The sequence below is a fragment of the Pogoniulus pusillus genome, chromosome 15 (assembly GCF_015220805.1).
Source record: "Pogoniulus pusillus isolate bPogPus1 chromosome 15, bPogPus1.pri, whole genome shotgun sequence".
Lineage (NCBI taxonomy): Eukaryota > Metazoa > Chordata > Aves > Piciformes > Lybiidae > Pogoniulus > Pogoniulus pusillus.
This window is the reverse complement of record NC_087278.1, coordinates 15,831,197-15,853,127: the sequence shown is the minus strand read 5'-3', so window position 1 is coordinate 15,853,127 and position 21,931 is coordinate 15,831,197. Positions and strand designations below refer to the sequence as shown.

Sequence of the window (21,931 nt, the reverse complement as noted above, 5' to 3'; positions counted from 1 at the left end):
TTTTTATTGCTGGAAATGACAAAATAGCTCTGATCCTTGCATCTCTATTTAAGTAAAATAATCTTTCCTGGGTTTGTTTTTACAGTAAACAGAACATATCTGCACTCATAGTAAATCTTTTCTCCACACGTCTTTAAAAGTTTTTAAGCAGTAGACAGAAAGGATAAAAATGCTGAGATTTCTCAAAAGGATTTGGATACTCAATTAAATGAACAGGAATTAAGCATGCAGTCCTGCAGGCAGCTCTGCAAACATCAGTCTCCCTTGAGAAGGGCATGATCCTGTCATTTTTACTCAGGCAAAATTTCCATTTGTCTTCACTGGCAATTTTGCTTGAAAGCCAACAGCTTGATTGAAATTTGCCCTTTAAAACAGCATGATTAAAAACAGTTGCAGCTCTGTTAAATTACATATATGTTCTCACTATTTTTAGCAGATATACATTATCAAACTAATTATCTCAGCTGTGTCAGAGGAACATGTCAGGTTCTCATTACTTGTGGTAAAGATACCTTTTAATGAATTGCTATTTAAGTTGGATGCAATTAAAATATTAAAATTGCTTATTTAAAATATGATGGGGCAAATCCTCCTGGAACTCACATGCATGAAATACCAGTGATGTCATCCATCAAATTAGTATAGAAAAGCTCTGGACAAGAGGAGGGGTTTGTCATATCTTAGAAGCATGTATTTGTTTAACTTCCAATCTACATGAATAATTATGGCATCAAACCCAGTGAGGGCTAAATACCTGGGTAGCCTAAGAGTCAACTCACAGGCTGTATACTGCTTACATTTCACTGCATCCCTCCAGCAGAACTCTGCTGCGACAGATGGGAGCACGGACCTTGCATTGGCCTTTCTATCCAGGGACAATTTTAACCTCAAAGGAAACACTAAAGGCCTGAACTTGCTGCATCACCATGTTCAATAAAACGTTTACTATTGACTTCAGTAGGATTAGAATCAAGACTTCAATAAAGTCCCTTTTATAATGAGCCCATTTGAAAAACAGTTGGGATTTCAAGCCCACGTTTGAAACAAAGCATTCAGATTTTCCACTGTATGAGGGATAAATGAAAAAAGTCTGCCCTGATTTACCTGGCAAAACTGTTGCATTTTAAAAGTCAAATCCATAGCATTGCAAGGTCTATTTTATGAAAATAAATCTTGGTAGTCCTAAGGATAGCTGCAAACAGCTCTCTTCAGGCTTTTCCAATTGTGTATAAATAATCCCTAGTGACGCCCAGAGTAGTCCTGTTAAGCCTTTCTTCCTCAGTTGTGCTGTGCATCTGACAAACCAAAACAGAATGCTTTTATCCCAGGAATCTTGCATATTATTTGGAGTGGAGGTAGCCTGCACAGGAATTAGTTTGGGTTGGGATTTTTTGGGTTTTGTTTTTTCAGCAGTGGCATGAACAATAAACATCACAATAAACTCTTTTTAACATAGGATTTACTATGACTTCCATGGATCTTCTTGGAAGAGATAAGGTAAGAGGGGGACTGGGAAAATGTCACTGTAATTATTTTTTTTTAATAAAATTGGATTCTAGTCAGTAGAGCCCTATCCAGACAGGTTTCACTGGCAGTCTTCCAAAAGCAAGATGAAAGGTCTTCTGAGTAGTAATTGTCTAAATGGTTATTGTGCAACTTCTTCGTCTACTTTATTGTACCTTTACAACTAAATGATGTGATTCCTTTTCTTTCCTTTCTTGTTTTCCTCTTGACTAGTGATGGAAAGTATCTGAGCAACTTGCCCTAGGATGCAGACAGACTCTGTGGCTTTCAGGGTTTTTCTGGGTCACTACAAGTCATATAGAAGGAGTTGGTGAGCTGCCGGTTGGCAAAGCAGAACAAATACTCTACTTTCCCTCTGCCATAAATGGACGCTTAGCTGCATTTCAACTCTCTGCTTAGTGGTGGAGGTGGTTAGTTCACTGTTTCTGGAAGGGTGAGGGAATTGCCACTTAAACTAGAAACTCAGTCTAAGCAGACTAACAGTGGATCTAATAGGATAGAGAGAACACTGTATTCAAAGGGGCATTTAAGAAGCAGGGATATGTGATTCATGGAGAAGACTGGGCAGACTCCTGAGAATTGGAAGAGGCTTAGAGTATTGTGCTAAATGAACCCAGAGCCAGAAGTTCTTCACTCTGCAAGGCTTTAGGGAACAGGAATGAAACTCCAGTCCTGAGATGCTAAAAGACTTGATCAGATACAAAAGTAGAATCAAAGGATCAGTTTCATAAACTCTTTTACACTGATCCTTCTGTACAAGGGTACTTTCCCTGTGTCCAAATAGCCCATTCACAGGCATCAAGGCTAGTCAGGTGAGTAAAAGTGGCCCTTGGGTTTGCACATTCAACTCCAATATTTTTTTACCATAATTTCTGCTGTTTATGGTGTGATTTTTTTTCATTCATGATAACAAAAAGAACAAATGAACTGCCTAATTTTTATGCAGCTTTAGAATATTCCTCAGGCCTTTGGTCTTGTGCCTGCCTGCCTCTCCTTGAGAGTATTCACTTGTAACAATCTGTTCTAATTCACTACCTATTTATCTAGCATTATTATTTTGAAATATGCACCTGGGTTCTGTGGAAATCTGAAAATAAATGGGATAAAAGATATACAAATAGGGCCATTAGTGTCTGTTAATCTACCAATAAGAAATCCAAAGCAACACATCTACAGTTTTTCTAGCTACATCTGACCTAGAGCTCTTGCTTTATTTGCCAGAAAGTAAAAAATAATCAATATGGAATTACAGAATTGACCCAGACTATCCAGAAACAACTGGTTTTTAAAACCACTAGAGTCAGAATACTGACAATGCCACGAAGCCTGATCCTGCTACTAGCCATTGTCTACAGCTTCTATTAATTTCAGCAGAGTTCATAAGCAGAATAACTGCAGGGTATTTGCAAATCTAGTTAAGCTCTTAATGACCATTTTTTGTTATCCTTTGATAGACAAACCTACCATTGTCAATACTGGAAGTTTTGCCTAGGGAGAAATGTAGGATCTGTCTCAAAATAAATGGATCACTTAGATCCTGTCCTGCTTAAGAGAAAAAAAAATACAGTAGAATTATCAACCCCCAGTAGCATTTATATTAATTTATATACAGCATTACACACAACATTTGGGGCCAGAACTTGCATTAGTTTATCCAGTTCCAGAGGAGGTGTGCTAGATTAAGATAAAAGCTGTCAGAGGACAGAGGGTAGAGAGCCTATGTACCAATGACATCTTCATTTATATGGTATTTGCCCTGGAGCTCATGCAGAGAGAAGGCATACATACCCTAGTCAGGGTATTCGATTACTGCAGGAAGAGAACATCTGCCGCTCTTCACACCTGCACAGGGCAAGCTCTGCCCTGGCACCCATGCCTGCAACCTCTAACACCACACAAGCATGGAATTAAAACTAGAAACACAAAGAGATGCTGTCGGGATGGATGTAGAATACCTGCCTCATTTGGAACCCATAGCTACTCTCAACATTGGACAGAGAGGGCAAATAAACTTATTCCACTCTCATCACATAGCTGAGTATTGTAAAGAAACAGTCCAGTAACTGGCCTTAGGTGGGAACAGAGACACTAGTTGACTACCCCTGTAAAGCTGGCTCCTTCTAATCCAGTAATTCCAGCACACAAGGATTTTAAACAAGTGAATATTTTACATCACTTTTGCTAAGGGGAGAGTAAAATCCATTAGTTCTTTCTGATTTAACAGAACATAAAGTAGACAAGTAATTCTGTACTATCTCCAGTGTTGTTGTTTCTTAGCAAGGCAAATACTTTGGTTTATCAAATTTCCATTATACTTGTTTTTTCTACATTTTAATCTGGAGATGCCAAAGAAACACACCTCTGTAGCATTAGTGCTAACGTATGCGACTCTTCATCATAGCTGAGAGTTATAGTACAGGCAGATCCTCACTCTAGAGAAACCATCAAAGGAACTATAATGTTGGTATTCAGTTACCAGTCTCCCTCCTCCAGCATTTCTCTCAACATACAAGGGAGTTTGTTGAATTTGTATCAAAATACCTTTAAAGAAGGCAAAGAGTGACACATGCTGATATTTGTGTGCACCTCTCTTATGTGCACAGTTTGCACTTCTGGCCTTGGGCAGCATTTCTGTGACTACCTGACCACTTGCAAACACAGATGTCCAGGAATACATGCACAGGAACGCTCTCTGTACCTGAGCCCCAGACACTCTTGCTACCAGCCAAATGCTCTGTATTTAGAGTTAGTTCAGTGCGCACACACACGCAGCACACACACAGACACAGAGAAATTACAGCAGGGTTTTTTGAAGACTGTCTTCTCCTGCATTTAGCCACCTCAGTTGAACAGATTCTCTATGGTTAACACCAGAGTTGCCATTACACATAATCCAGCACCAGGCAATTGAAGGAGTTTCTGGGTGAAGAAACAGGTATTCCCAAACCCAGGACACGGCCGGTGGTGAGACAAGAATAAATGTTACTTCTTTCAAGATGAAATACCTCTCCAATAACTGAAACTCCATTTGCTAAAGGTGAGCTCTGGTGACGCTTTTGCCTGCTGTCAAGGTTGAGTTTCTCTATTTATGCCCCAAGCACTGTGAGCACATGTGGCAGAGCAATCCAGCCCTCCACAGCCAGCCCAGCACATCCGCACCCTCACCTACATGGAGAAGAGGATTCCTTCCCTCATCACGGAAACCAGCATCAGGGTGCCAGGGTGCTGACAGGTTTTGGATGTGTTCACACATCCCCTACAAATGGGACTGAAGCCACCAATTAATTTCACAAGGAGACATTAAACAGCAGCTAGATATTAAGGGTCACTTTCAACAAAGACTGGATCCCAACTGGTGATCTAGGTTCCCTGCTACACCACTTGTTTGTACTGTTTCAGTGCAACTCTATGCCATGCTACTCGCCTCTGCTGCTCACTTTTAAAACACATGGAACAAAATATATACATTGGCAAACACATGTGAGTGTATATGCCTCATGAATAATTAGCTTTAAGCAATAATTCTGGTTACAGCCTCTGAAGAGGGAATTAACACAGGCTATCAAGGGAGTTTGGGACAGAGAACACACTTAGAAAACAAGTCTTTTTGAAGATTGCATAGAGTACAAAGCAACAATTTCACTGTGAAGGAAATAAACCACCAGGGAATCATCTAAATGCGACAGAAGAATCATGGGAGGGAAATGTTATTTTGCTGTATGGAGTGATCGTGCAGTGGGGCAGCAAAGATGCTGTCATTCTTTCCTGAAAAGCTTGCAATCCTGCAAAAACATGCATCTTTTGTAGGTGGGCTTTATGCATATCTCCCCTTCCTATACTTTGAGTCAAAGAAACATTTGAGGCCATCACTTTGAACTGGTTCCTTGGGGGAAAAAAAGAAGAACCACCAAAAGACAAGAAAAAAACTCAGCACAATAATGCTACAGGCAAACAGATGCATCTTCCCGCCCTCCCCCCCCCCAAAGAGAAAACTATTCCTTTCTAACGTTCCTAATAAATTTGTGTAATGTTTTGTAGACATTGAAAATACTCCAAAACACAGCTCAGTGTAAATAGTAAGCTAGGTTTCCTCATGCTCTTCAGCATTTCTCTTTGTTTACTCTCCATTTGAGGACAGAAAAAGCCTACATGTGAGCACTGCAAATGGTGTATTTCAGGACTGATGGGCTATTTGGTATGGAAATGATGAAATACAGACATATTAGCCTTCAGTAAAATAATCTGTAGTTGTGCCTGACTCAATAGGGTCAAATAAAATTAAAAAAAAATAAATCAAAGGAAATACAAATCCAGTGTCTGCTTTACTAATACTTTTTATCTGTATGTGAAAAACAATCTAATACCATGGTGATGGGCTGACTACACGAAGCTTAGCAAGACAGAGACATGACAGAGACATTCTGGGGTGTGTCGGCCCTCACCTCCACTGTCTTCTTGCTCTCAAATCCCACACTTCAGCAGCATAGATCCCATGGGAAACTGCCCTGGCAATGCTTTGAGAAGCAATGACCAGCAAGGCCAGTTCACCCAACACAAGGAGAGGTTAGAGACACCAGCTCCCATCTATGAGCCCAAATGGCTCTGCTCAATCTCTGCCCAGCTCAGGAGGGCCTGGCATGTTCATTTGGTTAAAAAAACAGCCCTTACCTTTAGCAATGAGCTCCTCCAGCTCTTGGTCAAATCCTTGTCGGTGGCATTTCCTCCAGAGCCCCATGTTGGTCGAGTTGTACTGTCTGTTGCACTCATCGACTGCGCTCATAGCAAAGATCTGCCTCCTGTTTCTTGCCAAGAGGAGTTTCCCTTCCCAGCGGTCCAACCTAGACCTGCTGGCCCTGAGAGGCAGGTTGTTGTTGGAGTTATAAATGAAGCCAGGATCATTTCTCTTAGTGGTGATGCTCTTGCACCTCTCTCTATGCTTCCTGGCATCAGTTTCATACCAATGGTCAGAGCAGATTGCCACAGCCAGCATGCCCAGGGCACACAGAGCTAAAGAGAGGCCAGCATACAGCAGTAACCTTCCAGCAGCCATACCTCAGCCTCACAGAAACACCATAGACATCTTCACAACAGGCAAAGCCCTTGAGTGTGAGACCATGCAAAAATCCCTGGAACCACTTCTAGGTGTCACTTGGTAGAGACCATCTCAAATATTCCCAACTCAGTGGCTCGTGTCAACACTGCAGAGGGATGCTAAAAGTGCTACAAAGTTCTGCCCTGGAGGCAGTCCCAAAGTCTCATCTGCCTCTTCTCCTCTGCAGAGGAGACCTGGTGAGAAGAAATACAATCCAGCCAATGATCCACCTACACAAAGATGTCCTGCTCCCCTCACCAGGAGTACCCAGGGGCTGAAGGGATATGTCCCCCTGAGGAGACCAGAAAGCTACGGTTGATCAGTCCATTAATCTCTTTCAATCTGGCCAGCTCAAAAATCCAAAGGAGAGGGCTTTCACATCCGCAGGCTCACCAAGGCATCATCACAGGATAGAAAAGTTCAACACCTAGAGATCTCCCGCTTGCAAGCTGCCAGTTATCCGGTTTCAGGAATGGGTGACTTGCCTTTTCTTTGTCAGTGGCTCAGCAAAAGCATCATCGTCTGGACGGTCGGTCGCTTGCTTGGGTTTAAAGCAGGGTCGAAGGGGAGGGAGCAAGACGGGGGAGCAATCTGTTGTTGTTGTCGCTGCTGCTGCTGTTTCGAATCGTGGGTACAATGTAACCTCCTGGGCTGGACGTAGAAACGCAGGCATGCACAGGTCTCTCCCTTAGCAGACTTGGCTGACAGTCACTGACATCTTGGCTTCGGAAACACCTCGGCTTCTCTCCGCAAGCCTTGCCATTCACTCGCCTGCTTTTGTCGTCTGCGCTGTCATCAAGGTAACGTAATGCCACGATCCCTTCCCCCGGAGAGCCCCAGCAGCGCTTCGGCTGCCGGGCCGGGGAGAGGCAGCGAGAGCAGCCGCAGGCAGCCCCGGCAGCAGCCGCCGCCGGCCGCACACCTCCCGCTAGGCAGCACTGGAACCAGTCCTCGGCCCCAGCATCGTTTTTCGACACACACGCACCCCGCCACCACCCCGCCCTCCGCTGGTATCCGGCAAGCTCTCTCGGTGCCCGGCGCTGTGTCTGTGCCGCGCACAGTTTCGCTAGCACGGCGGCACGTTAGCCATCTGCAAGATGAAGGCGGGCGGGCAGGGCTAGGGCTGGCTGAGAGGATGCGAAGGAATGGGGAGGGGAGGGAGGTCGGTAGAAATCAAACCAAAACAAACCGGGGAGGGGGAGGAAAAGGAGCTACACACCTTGCACGGGGAGAAGAAAGCAGCCCCTAACTGTTGTCAACAGCTTTCGGTCTGCACCATTTCTCTGCCATACGGCCTGATCTCCACGTTGGAGCTGAGATTTTTAGCTCAGCAGCTTCATACGAATTGTATCCCCAGCATCAGCGGTTATATATTCAGACATTTTTTTTTCTCTTTAAATTTCCACTCCCTTTCTCTCTAATGGGAATAACTCACCCATCTTGTAGAGATCAAGTGCAACAGAAGGCGATCTGGAGTCCCCAAGCTTTAGAAATCTCATTCCACCGTTTTTAACCCAAATGAAAGCGAATCCAATCTTCTGTACACCTGGGAATCTTTCCTTGTTCAAACACCGAGCCCTGCAGCCTTGGCTAAAGCCTACAGATGGAGAATACAGAGCGCTGAGCCAAAAGCCAGTGATGTCACCCATGCAACGTGAGACTCATTTCTTATTTCTCTATCCTCCTTAAAGATAAACTGCACCGCTTCCCAGGCAGGAAATGCCGAAGCCTTACTTTCTTAAGAGGGGAAAATTTAAAACCTGGATTTAACTGGATCCTGATCATTCTTGGTTACAAGCCCTTATATTGTGTCAACAAAATCCATGACAAGCAGAGCCGTTTGCTACTGCACCAAAAATCCCAACCTATAATGTAATATAGAGTGTGAGCTTGAAAAAAACCTGGAATCCAGACTTTCTGTGTGATCCAGAAAACTGAGGCTTCCATACTCTGAACTGTGCTGTTTAAAAAGGAGATAAGCACAGCCATCTCCCTGAGCATCAAAAAAACTCCGGATTCTGGCACATCCTGCTCTATGAGTACTACAGCCTCCTGAAGCTGGCAGAGAGACCTAGTTAGCCCCATCCACCATTTGGGTTATGCAAACCAGCTACTCCACAGCATGAATAGCAAACTATGCAGCTGCTCCTACTGCACCAAAAAGTCCACAGTCCAATGCCTCTACAAAGACAAGTGCCACAAGAATCTGCATCCATGCTGGATCCTACTGGCTTTTGACCCTTGAAGCCCAAGCTGTGTCATCTGAATAAAAAATATACACAGCCATGGTTAGAGCCACTAGGTTGGCAGTAGCTCTTGAACTGGGGTTTTGCTACCTTTTAACCCTAGCCTTACAACTTGCATTTGCCCTAGAGAGAAGAAAGGACAGGGGACACAGTAGCTATTCATGCAACAAAAACACATACCTGGTTTTGCTTGTGGAATTCAGCTGCATCAGAAAAAAATGCACACCGCTGGATCTTACCAAATTTTGGGTGCAAAACGAACAGTATTGCCAAAAAAAAAAAGGGTAAGACAAGTCCTCCCGTTTTACCTGGCAAAGTCAAGCCCCTGGGATATTCAGCTATGGAAGAGTATCCCTCCCACTGAACCTCTTTTGTTTTGAAATGTACTCTATTGCCTAATCCTCCTGTATCACTATGAAAGACACAAAGGAAAGGTGACCATCCAAACCACAGACACTGTGATCATGCATTGAAATAGCTCTACTGCAAATTTTAAATGTTATGTTATGGATATTAACTGTACCTGGAGAGTAAAAAAAAAGTTAATTGATTTATTGAAACATGGCTTGATTTTTTTCAGCAGTAACTTCCCTTTGTTTTTCAGAATAAAGGGAATTATTAAAGGATATAAGACTTTTTAAAAACAGTTAAGCACAGGCAGATCCACTTCTATAATGAGAGTTTGCAAGTAACTACACGACAGTACATAAAAAGAATCAGATTTCACAGTGGGCTTGGAGCAGCCATACTCGTCATCTGTTTGGAGATAAAATTTAGATGTTTGTGGTCAAAAGTTGCTGGCTCCTACAGAAGATGGCAAAGAGGTTTCTTGTATGGCACCCATACAGACATGAGAGTGCACTTGGATTTCTTTGTTAATTTTTAGCATCAACCCCAAGCTGAAGGATGAGAGCAGAGAACAAGCCTAATTTTGCCAAACATGCTTATCATCTGATAGGATCATTGGATTTAAAATTTAAGCACTCAACTCAGCTACATTTATTCTCTGTTGAGACTGAACTGGAGACAGAATTGTTTTCTATCTAAACTTCAGTTAGAACTAGAAGACTAGGAATAAAAGCAAGCTGGAGGATTCACCCACTAGTGGATTGGGTTGGGTGGTGTTGTTGTTGTTTTCCATTATAATGACCAAAGATCTTTTAGGGAACAGGAAAATCATATAAATGTCATCATACCTACATTTCCAGTTACATATTAGGATTAGTGCCCAAAAAGTCAAGATTTGGTTGGACACAGGCAGCTCCAGGTGCCAGGTTTTTCCATCACACTCCAAAGCAGTAAGAGTGTTTGGGGCAGGGAGACTTTTATACCTGGAGAAGCCAGACTTGTTCCCTCTTCTCGTTCTCAAGGATGAGTTTGAAAGCCAAAAATTGTCAAGCAGTTCCAAGTTTTATCTTTTTCTCTGAAAAGGCACTTCAGTAGCAGTTTATATGCCTTTTTGGTTTGGTTGGTTGTTTTTAATTTGTAGCTTTATGGCAATCTATATACTCCTGCAAAAGACCTTAAATATATAAATGCAGGAGAAAGTGTTGGCTTTCAGATAAGCTCCACTTTCATGCTTAAAATTAAATATTTCTCCCCTTCATCATCATTACCACCCTCTTTTCAGAAGGGACAGAATATTGCTTGCTGCAGGTGTTAGAAACCTTTTCTCTGTCTCTTCCCAGGATTATTATAGACAGCCTCTTCTCAGCACAAACAGATCATTATTAAATTCTCCTTCTCCCCTCCCAGCCCTGCCTCACCACACGGGGGAAAAAACAATCCTTGTCGTTCTTCAGAAGAATGTAAGCTGGAAGAAAGGCATTTAAAAGATAAATACTCCATGCACACGTTACATGGAAACTGCTCCCCACAGTGAATTAAGGGCTTCTTGGTTAAGAGAGGTAATTCATGGGTCTTAAGTGAATCAGGGAGTGAAAACGAAGGTTCAGTAATGGATTGAAAACTGAGATTTTCCTTTCTGCAAGTTATGATTTCAGTGAGCCAAAGGGAAAGCTAAAGCACACGGGTACAGAGGAAAAATGTCTGAAGGCATCGGACACAAACACGGAGCCTTGAGAGTGTGTTCAGAGTAAATTCTCTGTGACAAGCCCTGTGCGTTGCCTGCTAGACCTCACTACGGATGTTGTCTTACAAACAGAGCCGTTTTCCTCTCTGTTCCCTCCTGGGATTGTTTCCGCTTTCCTTAGCATCCTCCAGCTACCATCGCCCACCGCCTTCCAAGAAGGCTTCCCATAGAAAAGCAAAGGGAGCGTCTGCACAAGGTACACACAGGCGGAGTGCTGGGTTAGAAGGGGGGAAGGGAGAGTTAATGGGCAACCAATTGCAGTTTGCTTTTCCTCGTTTGTTTTTTGTTTTTTTTTACATCAAAATAACCTCCACCATATTTTTCTTCTTCCTCCTCCTGTTTTGTTTTGTTTTTTCATCTTTTAAAGAAAAAGAGTTCAGTGCCATCTAGTGGGGGAGGGGATCGAGCACGTCAATGTGCTCCCTATTTCTAGGGATCTGTACCACTCAGTTATTCAACAGGAAGACGATTCTCAGCTATTTCCCTCCCCTCTTTGTGAACTGCATTTCCCAAGGGGTGATGTTTAATTTATATGGGCTCCAGCCTTCATTCTTTGTAATGAACCACGTGTTGAAGCAGAAGGAACTCATACTAGAGCTGTATATCTTGGAGTAGCACTGGCTCTGGAGGCAGTTCACAACACTAATTACAGGATTTCAAACATGAGACAGTAATCAAACCAAACACAGATATAACAAATTATATCTACTAATATTTTTTATCATTCCAACACACCTTGGATAGTGGTGTGGGTGAATTCTCAGCATACCAGACCTTCTACTAACACAGACATAAAAGATGCTGTGTATCCCAGAGAAGCACCTTACAATGACTTCCACAAACATTTCATCCACCAGTCAAACATTTTGAGGTGTTCAGGTGACTCAGAACAAAGAATTGGCTTTTTAAAGGAAAATCTGGACCACAAAACACCATAATACAAGTTTGCCCTCTAAAATCCAGACATCTAAACCAGTTGTTAATTGTCCTTTGGTTATGAAAGGCATTTTCAGAGGGAAATATCAGGAAGCTGCATGAACGTGAGCCAGCCATGCATGCACGCACAGAGACACATAGAGATTAGGCAGACAGCTATGTACACACTGATGTTTAGCTGTGCACACAGTAGTATACAGCTGCACACATTAGCACCTAGATGGATGTCTTCTGCTCTCCTCCCTGCCAACTCCCAAAAGGGATTTTTCTGCTCTAAGAAAAAACCCAACATTCAGATTGCAAAGTTAAGTAAGTTAGTGAACACCAGATTTAAGATGACCCATGCAACATTAATTCACCCCTTATGCAAACACACTATGATACGATCTTTAATTAGGTTATTTTTGTTTCCATGAGTCTCCTGCTTTTTTAAGAGCCAAGGAGGGATGGTGCTCACTTAATGAACGCTATTCAAATTTTCTCCTGTCGTTATCATCCAATGTCTGGTGCATCTACTATTTACTGCAGAGCATCCAGATCTTGCACTGAATACAGAATGATTAATTTCCTCATGGGCTTTTCTATAGTGGTGTTCTCATTGTGGTGTTTGAGGGTTGTTTTTTTTTACAGACATCGATGAATTTATCTTCACAGCTCCCTGCTGAGCAACAGAGATAAAAGCCAATATTTGCAAATATGGCAGTGTGTTTTGGGTGCTTAACTAAAAAAAAGCTTAGAACCTAAACTTTCAGAGTGCTCAGCACTTCCTCAGAGAACATCTCTCAGTCACCTTGGCTCTAGACACAGTAGGCAGTGTTTTGACAAATTAGTGCATGGGCAACTGAAGCTCAACACACAGAAAATAGGGACCAGATAGACAGTATGCAATCATAGAATCAACCAGGTTGGAAGAGACCTCCAAGATCATCCAGTCCAACCTAGCACCCAGCCCTATCCAGTCAACTAGACCATGGCACTAAGTGCCTCATCCAGCCTTTTCTTGAACACCTCCAGGGACAGTGACTCCACCACCTCCTTGGGCAGCTCATTCCAATGGCAAATCACTCTCTCTGGCAAGAACTTCCTCCTAACATCTAGTAGTTGGGAAGAATGTCATCTATTTGAGTTACTTAGCTTCACAATAGCAAATCTCACAAATAATAAATCCAAATCAAATTTTCAGTTTCAATTCAGTTGCCTTATCCATGTGACCATGATTGATCCTACCTGTTAGGCTCACTACACAGCCTCCAAACTCTTCACCAAACAGCTGCCATTTCAGGACTGCAGCATTCTAGTACATCTAACATCCATCAGGAATGGAAATATGAGTTTGTGTGAACAGAGAACCTGATCATGTATTTTACTTCACTAACACAAGACACAAGTGAGTGGAAATTCACGGAAAATTTTTATTCTTTTTTTCTTGAAGTCTTGGTTTAGTCACCTGGAATCATGAAGAGCAAAAGAAGCATGCATGAGCTTAGACAGAATTAACCATGGGGTCAGGAGCTGGAGTGCAGCATCAAAAGAACAGATCTGTTTGGAGAGGAAGTAAAATGAATTGCTGGGCAAAAAGTGGAAAAACATGTAAGTAAGCAGTCCTGTATCATCTTTTTCAATCAAGTTGAGGGAAAAGCCAACACCAAACTGCTCCACAGTGAGAGGTAAAAGACAGTACTGAACTAAAAGGAATCAGAGTATAATATTCTTTTTCCAGAGCCAAAACAAGTTTGCTTCCTCCTGTGAAAAGTTCTCTGTCAAAACCACATCACTATTATCAGCCTAAGGCTACATTGTGGACACAGTTAGCTATGTATGATAACCACTGCTTTTCATCTGAACATCTCTAAGAATATTTTTAAATAGAGGCAAAACCAGGATGAACTTTTAAAATGCAGTTTAAATTTTCCCCCTAACATGGACACCATGCTTAGAAAATGTCAGCCCAAACGTTTTAAGTTTAGCAAAGCTATAAGCTACTGAAAACAAGGCTTGGCAAGCAAACAAGTCAACTGAAGACACTAATTTCTGCATCACTCCCTGCAGACTGAATATTTATGGGCATTGTAATAAACGACAGAACACTTGGAACCCAACAGTCCACCTTTAAAAGTATAGTCATGAGTTTTAGCTTTTTCAACCAGGGGGTAGGATCTAAATGTGTATCATGCTTACAGGTGAGCACTAAAGAGACTCAGGAAAGACAGCCTTGTCCCCGTCTCTCTTGAGTCCTGAGTAAATGCTTAATATCTTGCAGTGTCAGAGGAGCATCAAGGAAATATTTAAGAAAAAGGCCTAAATTGCATATGTCTAAGTTTCTTGGTAAAGGGAGTTCTGCTGAACTATAATTCATGCAAAGCACACAGGCAACCTTTAACCCATAAGGCTATTTCAAATTCTCCTTCCTACAACAGAAAACCCATCTCAGACCTTGCTTTTGCAAGCAGAGATACAGCTTCACTCTACTGCTCCATGTGATCATAGCAGCCACTCTGTTATGCATCTGCTTATTGTCGTGCTGACTTGGTTAGCCTGCATCTTCATATTCTACAGCTTCTTCTCCTCTGAGCTGGACTAGGTTTGACATGAACTGTCTCCTGCAGACCTGTTGCCTCAAATGCCTTGCTAAGATGACTACACTTTTGTACAAATGCCCCTGTGCTTCCCCCATTTTAGTTTATGGATGCATCAAGCCCAGCCTCCACCCCTAATTCCTGCTGCAGGAAAACCCATTGCCTGCCGCAGTGATGAAGGTGACATTGCTGTAAATGCAGGAGCTATGTAGCAAGGTCACTTGCTGCCTAAAGCCAGCTACAAAAGGAAGATGGCACTCTGACATCGCCATCATTGGGCTCAGCTGAAAACAGGAGATATTACTTCTCATTAAAATTCATAGATCTTGCGACTTTTACAGAAATAGCAAGAAGAACTCAGGATGGCAGAGATGAGATATTAGGGCCAAAGAGTACTGCCTCAGAGCAAGTACTGCCTTCTGGCTGCGAATAATAAGCATATTTTGTAAGAGGTTACTTTTATTCTTAAAGCTACCTCTAACACACTAATCTTCAGTATATTAAAGCCTGAGTAATTCTGATTTTGCTGAAGTGCATCAATACTTAGTTCATATAGGCAGTCTTACATGAAAGTACATCTGTAGCACTGTTAGTTTGCTTGATGTGGCAAATTACACTGCACAACCTAAGATTCTGACATATTTGAGAAGCCATAGAGATTTCTGCACATGGGTTCTATCAATCAGCAGTGTTTTGTGAACTAATCCACTGAAAGACAGAGTCACAGTCTTTGTAGACCAATAACATAGTCTTTGGTAATTAATGTATCACATCTGTGATTGGCTCCAAGCTGCAAATTCCATTTGTTGCTTCTTTTAGTCACAAAAGGAGAACAAGGATTAGTTTAAAATTGGAATTCATAAGTCATAAGAAATCATCACAGAAGGGACTGGAAAGAAAACCAGTACGCAAAACCAAAAGTAGCACTTGCTTAGAAAAAAACTCCGTTCTCTAAAATGACTCAGTTTTGGAATATGACTCAGAAATAAGTCCTCAGTTTCATGTATTTCATTTGGCAATGAAGTCCTAGAAGAGCAGGTATGTTTAAAATAAATAAATAAATAAATAAATATATATATATATATATATATATATATATATATATATTCATATCTCTCTATAAAGAGTTGACATCTAGTTAGTTATCTTCGACAGTGTTGAATTTACCTACTCATTATATGACCAATAATATTTGCAAGAAAATCAAGTATTTAGCTCTTCAGAGTTCATTCATTCATTTGTGCAATTCATTTCCCTACGTGGAATTTTAGCATTGTAATATTGCAGTTGGTTGTTGAGGAATTGATTAGGCCACAGAGAGGATCAGGGCTCCAGGTGAAAAATGTGCACCTGAAAGCTGAATTCGTAAGCAAAAAGATATAGTTTTCATAGTGTTGCCACTGGTTTGTTAGTCTTAACAAAGAATAAAGGAAAGAGGAGGAAAGAAAATCTATACATTTTAGCAGAATTGCTACCGGTGCTCATTTTCTAAGAGATGGTAGCAGCTCCTTAAGGACTATTCTTCTGTCAACACTGAGTTTAAATCACAACAGCAGTTAGTTTCACATGCCATTGTTATGTTGCATTGGAAATTGCAATCCGATCTATTATGCCACCAAATCTGAAACACCAAATGAAGCACTTACAGAAACCTACAGCTTGATGCCTTCCTTCTAGAGCACCTCTCAGAAGCTGAGTGTCTCAAGACACTTTACAGCAACTGTGTAGATGATTACAGTGCAGTGGATGGATGCAAACTCTGTAGGTACAACACTGAGTGAAATTCCTGTTTGGTGAGTCCAGCTAGGACAATAAATAGCTTTACTCCCCACATATCTGACTTAAGGGTGGAGTGATCTCTGCAGTCCTGTATTCAAGTAGATCTCTTGTTGGAGACCCTATGAAGCAGCTGACTGTCAGTGACTTGCACAATGGAAGCAGCAGCTACAGTTGTGAAGACCTCATGGAAAGCTCAGTTCCGCAGACACAGCCCCTAGTTGCCATTTTCAGAAATCCTGTTCCGAGCAGAACTGACCCATTACTGGGACTGTCTAGGGCCACTGCAGCCAGGCAAGACACAGATGGGTTTTGAAGTTCCATAGCAGTTAGTTATTTGTCTGTTCAACTATCGGAAGAGCACTGCTAGGCATCTCTGTAGCTTCCAGAAAGCTCAGTGTAACAAAAACTTAGTGAGAGGATCTCACTAAGACCATGCCAATAAACTTAGCCCTGCTCTGAATACTGTGTTAACACTGAATACAACAGGGTCTTCACAGAGCAGGATTGGGCCTCAACCACTTATGGCAAGAAAGTAGCAACAAAAGGTCTTCATACCTACAAAGCACAGTTCATGCAGGCCACACACCACAGCAGTGTGGGTAGAGTTTGCCACGCTTGTGATGATTATTTGGGATACTCAGTCATCTGCAACATAATCAGGTGGTGGTTTGGCCCCGGCTCAAACCAGCCCACTCCAAACCTACTGCAAATCATTATGGGTTACACTCTGAAGTTGTTTCAGTGAGAGCTGCAGTGCCAGGAAAGCCATGCATTTATTCACCTTTACTGTAAAGGTCTCAAGTAAGCAGCCACCAAACAAGAACCAGTGGAGTACCGAGATTAAATAACCATGCTCTGATTGTCCAACAGGTACATTAAAAGAGACTAGCCCACAAGAAGATCATTCTCTTGCCTGTTTCCACAGAAAGGACCAAGGCATAAAATTTTGCAAGACCAAAGTAGGAAAAAAACAATGGAAATCTGGAACAGGACAGCCACAAAATCTGAAGGAGACATTTTTTTTCAGGCAAAAGGGAACAGATGCCCAGAGAGTACCTGTAGGAGCTGGGTCCCTACAGCCTGAGTAGTAGCAAGGTCAGAGAGAATAAGCTGAATCAAAAAACTTCCATAGCTCAAAACACAAGGCTACAAGAAGATCCTGGATACTCCCCAAACCCTGTCTGCCATAGAACAGTGCTCCTGCAGGCTGAAGAAACTGAGGGTGGGAAGTGTGTACAAGATTGATTATGTTTCTCTAGACAGGTGAATTCTGAAGCAGAATGATGTTGGCTCCTAGTCCTGTATAAGGTTGCTGTGTGCATCCTGAGGCTACCCTGACTATAAATGGCAGCTTGATGTTACCCATCAGGAATGGGGCAAAAAACCTACAATTTAAAACACACAAAAAAAAATTTGCCTTTTTCCACCTGTAGCTAGGTGGGGGTTGGTCTCTTCTCCCAGGCAACCAGCAACAGAACAAGAGGACACAGTCTCAAGTTGTGTGGAGGGAGGTATAGGCTGGATGTCAGGAGGAAATTCTTCACAGAGACAGTGATTTGCCATTGGAATGGGCTGTCCAGGAAGGTGGTGAAGTTGCCTTCCCTGGAGGTCTTCAAGAAAAGACTGGATGAGGCACTTAGTGCCATGGTCTAGTTGATTGCACAGGGCTGGGTGCTAGGTTGGACTGGATGATCTTGGAGGTCTCTTCCAACCCAGTTGTTTCTATGATTCTATGACTCATGGCTCTGCCTCCAAAAGACTATGAGAGGAAAGGCTGATCAATGATGTTTAGGCATACTAAGAATGCTGCTGAGATGACTTGGTCCCTGGGAGTCCAACCAGATCTTTGAAAACTTGCTGAAATGCAAAGAAAGGCAGCCAGAGAGCATTTATCTTGCGTGCTGTCAAAGACCTAGTGATGTATTCTGTGATCAGCACTGGCTGAGACAATCTAAGACAAAGGACCTAAGTCAGGAAAACATGGAGAGAAATCTCCATTGGAATGCACCATTCAACAGGGATATCTATCAAAGTCTGCTGAAATTCCAGTGAGGCAACAGCTTACAAACTCAAGAGGTCTACATCCAAGATAGTGTCTTGACAAGAGCTCAGGATGCAGAAACAGAAATGTGAACTCAAACAGATCTCACCAATCTCCTTGGATCTGCTATTTAAGAGATTGATGTCTTCCTGGAAATTTTACTGCTGGAAATTTTTTATTCAGTCTTCATTTTTACACTTGGTCAAACAGAGTTAGAAATGGACAGCTGTTCTGACCCCACTTTGAAACCTTAGTGGATGTCCTTTCAGATGACGTCTGCAAGGAACGATGGAAGAGAAACTACAAGAGCTTTTATCAGCAGTGTGCCAGATGTCTCCATTATTTCTTCCTTTTTTCAGCCAATTCTGTCATTTTAATATTTTTCCTTTGTTCCCCTCTCCTCTGCAATACTTTATTCCAGCCAAAAAAGATGCATCTTTCTTACTGTTGCCTTAAAATTTCATGTGCATATTGCTGTTAAAGTAAAAATAATCCTTTATTTCTGTAGTATGTTTTTCACTAGGGGATTTTCTAAGAATCAATTATTCTTCACAACCCATCTCTGAAGTAGACATCAGTATCCGCAGTTTACAGAGGGATGAAATGGCAGATAGGTTAATTAACTTGCTTAAGGTCATCCAGTGAGTTTGTAATGGAACTACAAAAAACCAAGATTCAACTATTCTCATTCCCAGTCCTTTAACCACTAAGAAATATTCCTTCTCCTGAGTACATTTAAATCACTGATCACTTGTTCTGACATATCCTTGAACTACAAATTAGTCAGTCTAAATGACAGGCATGTGATGTGTGGAGATCAACAGCATCCTACCCTCACTTGCCTGCTCATCTACATGCACGCCCTGTTATGCTGAACAGCTTGTTTGCCATTAAAAATGGGCATGCTACAGTTCTGGAGAACTGTCAATACCATTTCATGCATCAGACCGAGGGCACAGTGAGAGACAGAAAGAGCACTTGCTGTCTTTCTCCAGGAGATGAGAAGGCTGCCTTAACAGCCCATCTCTCTGGGAATGCATAAGTTCAAGATGCCAACTGGCTTTGAAAAATAATTTCTGTTTTTCTCTTGTGCCATATCCCCCTCCCAAGTGTTTCTAGTGTTAGACAGCTGAGCAGCAGCATTTAATCACCAAAACTTTGTAGATTTCACTGTAGCATTATTCTGATAAATTACTTTAAAGTCAAAACATCCTTCAAATGCCCACCCAAAGACTGTCAGTCTCTTAATACAACACATTCTCTCCAGAAAGATTTTGCATTGCAAGACATCTCCATGGCTCAGTATTAATCACTGAGCAACAAAATACAATTGAAGTTCACTAATTAAGTATGATCACATAAAATACTAGCACCAAACGTGATCTGAACACCTATGTAGTTTTACCAAAGGCTCAGAAGGCCCTTCTACTTGACTCAGATGAAGATCGTTTTGTTCCCTTGAGTAAATAATTACAACAAGAAAATACTAGCAAACACCTTACAGCATGAGATGATAGCTCTAAGCATAAGACTTAGAAGTGAAGTTGATTTCTGTGTCACACGGGAACTACTCAAATGCCTCATTTCCAAGATCAAATGAAACAAGTTCAGACTATTGTTTCCTCTCAAGTGTCAATAAAAAAGCACCAGTGAGCAAACTGGCATCCTGATCGTTTTTGCCCTTTCTGGGTATATCTTTGCCTTCTCAGAACAAGGTCACAGTGTCTCAAGTGTTGCTTTTTGTCAAAAACCTAACCTTAAGGTCATTCAGCATTGAGTTTCAACTAAAATACACAAACAAGTGGAATGAAGCAGATAAGTAATTCCAGGTCACTATTGATTAAATAATTCCAGATCTAATTACTGCCAACTTTCTGTAGAAATGTCTGCCATGTATGCTGCTGTCACTAGTGGTGTTCCCCAAGGATCAGTACTGGGCCCAGTCCTGTTCAATATCTTTATTGATGATCTGGACGAGGGGATTGAGTCCAGCATCAGTAAGTTTGCAGATGACATCAAGCTAGGAGCAGGTGTTGATCTGTTGGAAGGTAGGAGAGCCCTGCAGAGGGACCTGGACAGGCTGGATAGGTGGGCAGAGGCCAACGGGATGACATTTAATAAGGCCAAGTGCAGGGTTCTGCACTTTAGCCACAACAACCCCAAGCAGCACTATAGGCTGGGGACTGAGTGGCTGGAGAGCAGCCAGGAGGAAAGGGACCTGGGGGTACTGATAGATAGTAGGCTGAAGATGAGCCAGCATCTTGGATGATCTTGGAGGTCTCTTCCAACCTGATTGATTCTATGACTCTATTTAGAAAAACACAACAACTGAAAATTTTAATAATGGGACAAAAAAGTGGTGGTTGCTTAGGAGCTGGCAATCACAACTTGATTCTAACAAGTGGAAAAGGACAGTCTCAGCCAGGGAAATATCCTCCTACACACATAGAGACCCTTCAGAAAGACTATTCCCATCAAAATGAGAAAAAATGTTTTAAAATATAATTAAAAAATAGAGATCTAAACGTAAATGAAAATTATTATGATCTTATTCCAGTCTAAAAATCAAGATTGCATAATTAACAAAATTGCCAATTTCAACTGCAGGACCCAGCAGGGTGAAGAAAATGTTCAGAAGCTAAAAGCATCATACAGAATAATGTGGAACAGCAACAATATAAGGGAAAAAAGTCTGAAAGATACCAAAACGTAAGACTGTAGAAAATGCATGACTGGTGCGACTACAGACAGTAAAATAAAACAACAAAAAAAAACAAAGACAGTACTTTTCAGTTCATTAGTGACTAATAAAGACGTCCAGAGAAGGGCGACGAGGCTGGAGAGAGGCCTTGAGCACAAGCCCTATGAGGAGAGGCTGAGGGAGCTGGGATTGGTTAGCCTGGAGAAGAGGAGGCTCAGGGGTGACCTTATTGCTGTATACAGCTACCTGAGGGGTGGTTGTGGCCAGGACGGGTTTGCTCTCTTCTCTCAGGTGGCCAGCGCCAGAACGAGAGGACACAGCCTCAGGCTGCGCCAGGGGAGATTTAGGCTTGAGGTGAGGAGAAAGTTCTTCACTGAGAGAGTCATTGGACACTGGAATGGGCTGCCCGGGGAGGTGGTGGAGTCGCCGTCCCTGGGGCACTTCAAGGCAAGGTTGGACGTGGCACTTGGTGCCATGGTCTGGCCTTGAGCTCTGTGGTAAAGGGTTGGACTTGATGATCTGTGAGGTCTCTTCCAACCCTGATGATACTGTGTGATACTGTGTGTGATACTTTTAAACCAATCTATCCTGGTAACTTTTGCAGAAGAAAATGTTTTAAGTCCCAGTCATTTCAGCGCGTAGCATAGGAAGAAGATAATCTAAGACCACGCCAGCCTCCGAAAAGGCAAGAGATGTGCTGATGGTGCTTAGGCCACAAGGCTGACCTGCTGAGGCAAGCACGGGAAAAGTGGGAGAATATAACCAAGGAACCACTAAAGAATAACGACGTATTTCGTGTCGGTCGGAACACGCTCTTGTGGGAAACAGACCCCGCCGCCAAAGCCTCTTTCATTCTTCAGCGGCATGACACACTTGGTTTACAAACTAACCACGTAACTTGTTCACTTGCGCACAGCCTGACGGCTCACCTCCTGGCACTGACC

General features: G+C 42.3%; 1 protein-coding gene across 2 annotated transcripts in view; it reads right to left on the bottom strand.

Moving 5' to 3' along the window:
* The window catches only part of TMEM178B (transmembrane protein 178B), a 234,391-nt gene extending 226,121 nt beyond the window's left edge, over window positions 1-8,270 (bottom strand). For both annotated transcript variants that reach the window (XM_064155520.1, XM_064155519.1), the window contains exon 1: window positions 6,193-8,270. In XM_064155520.1, the coding sequence (XP_064011590.1) occupies window positions 6,193-6,574 (382 nt within the window). In that variant the 5' untranslated portion in view covers window positions 6,575-8,270. The remainder of the gene's footprint in view (window positions 1-6,192) is intronic.
* Between the last annotated feature and the right edge of the window lie 13,661 nt (window positions 8,271-21,931).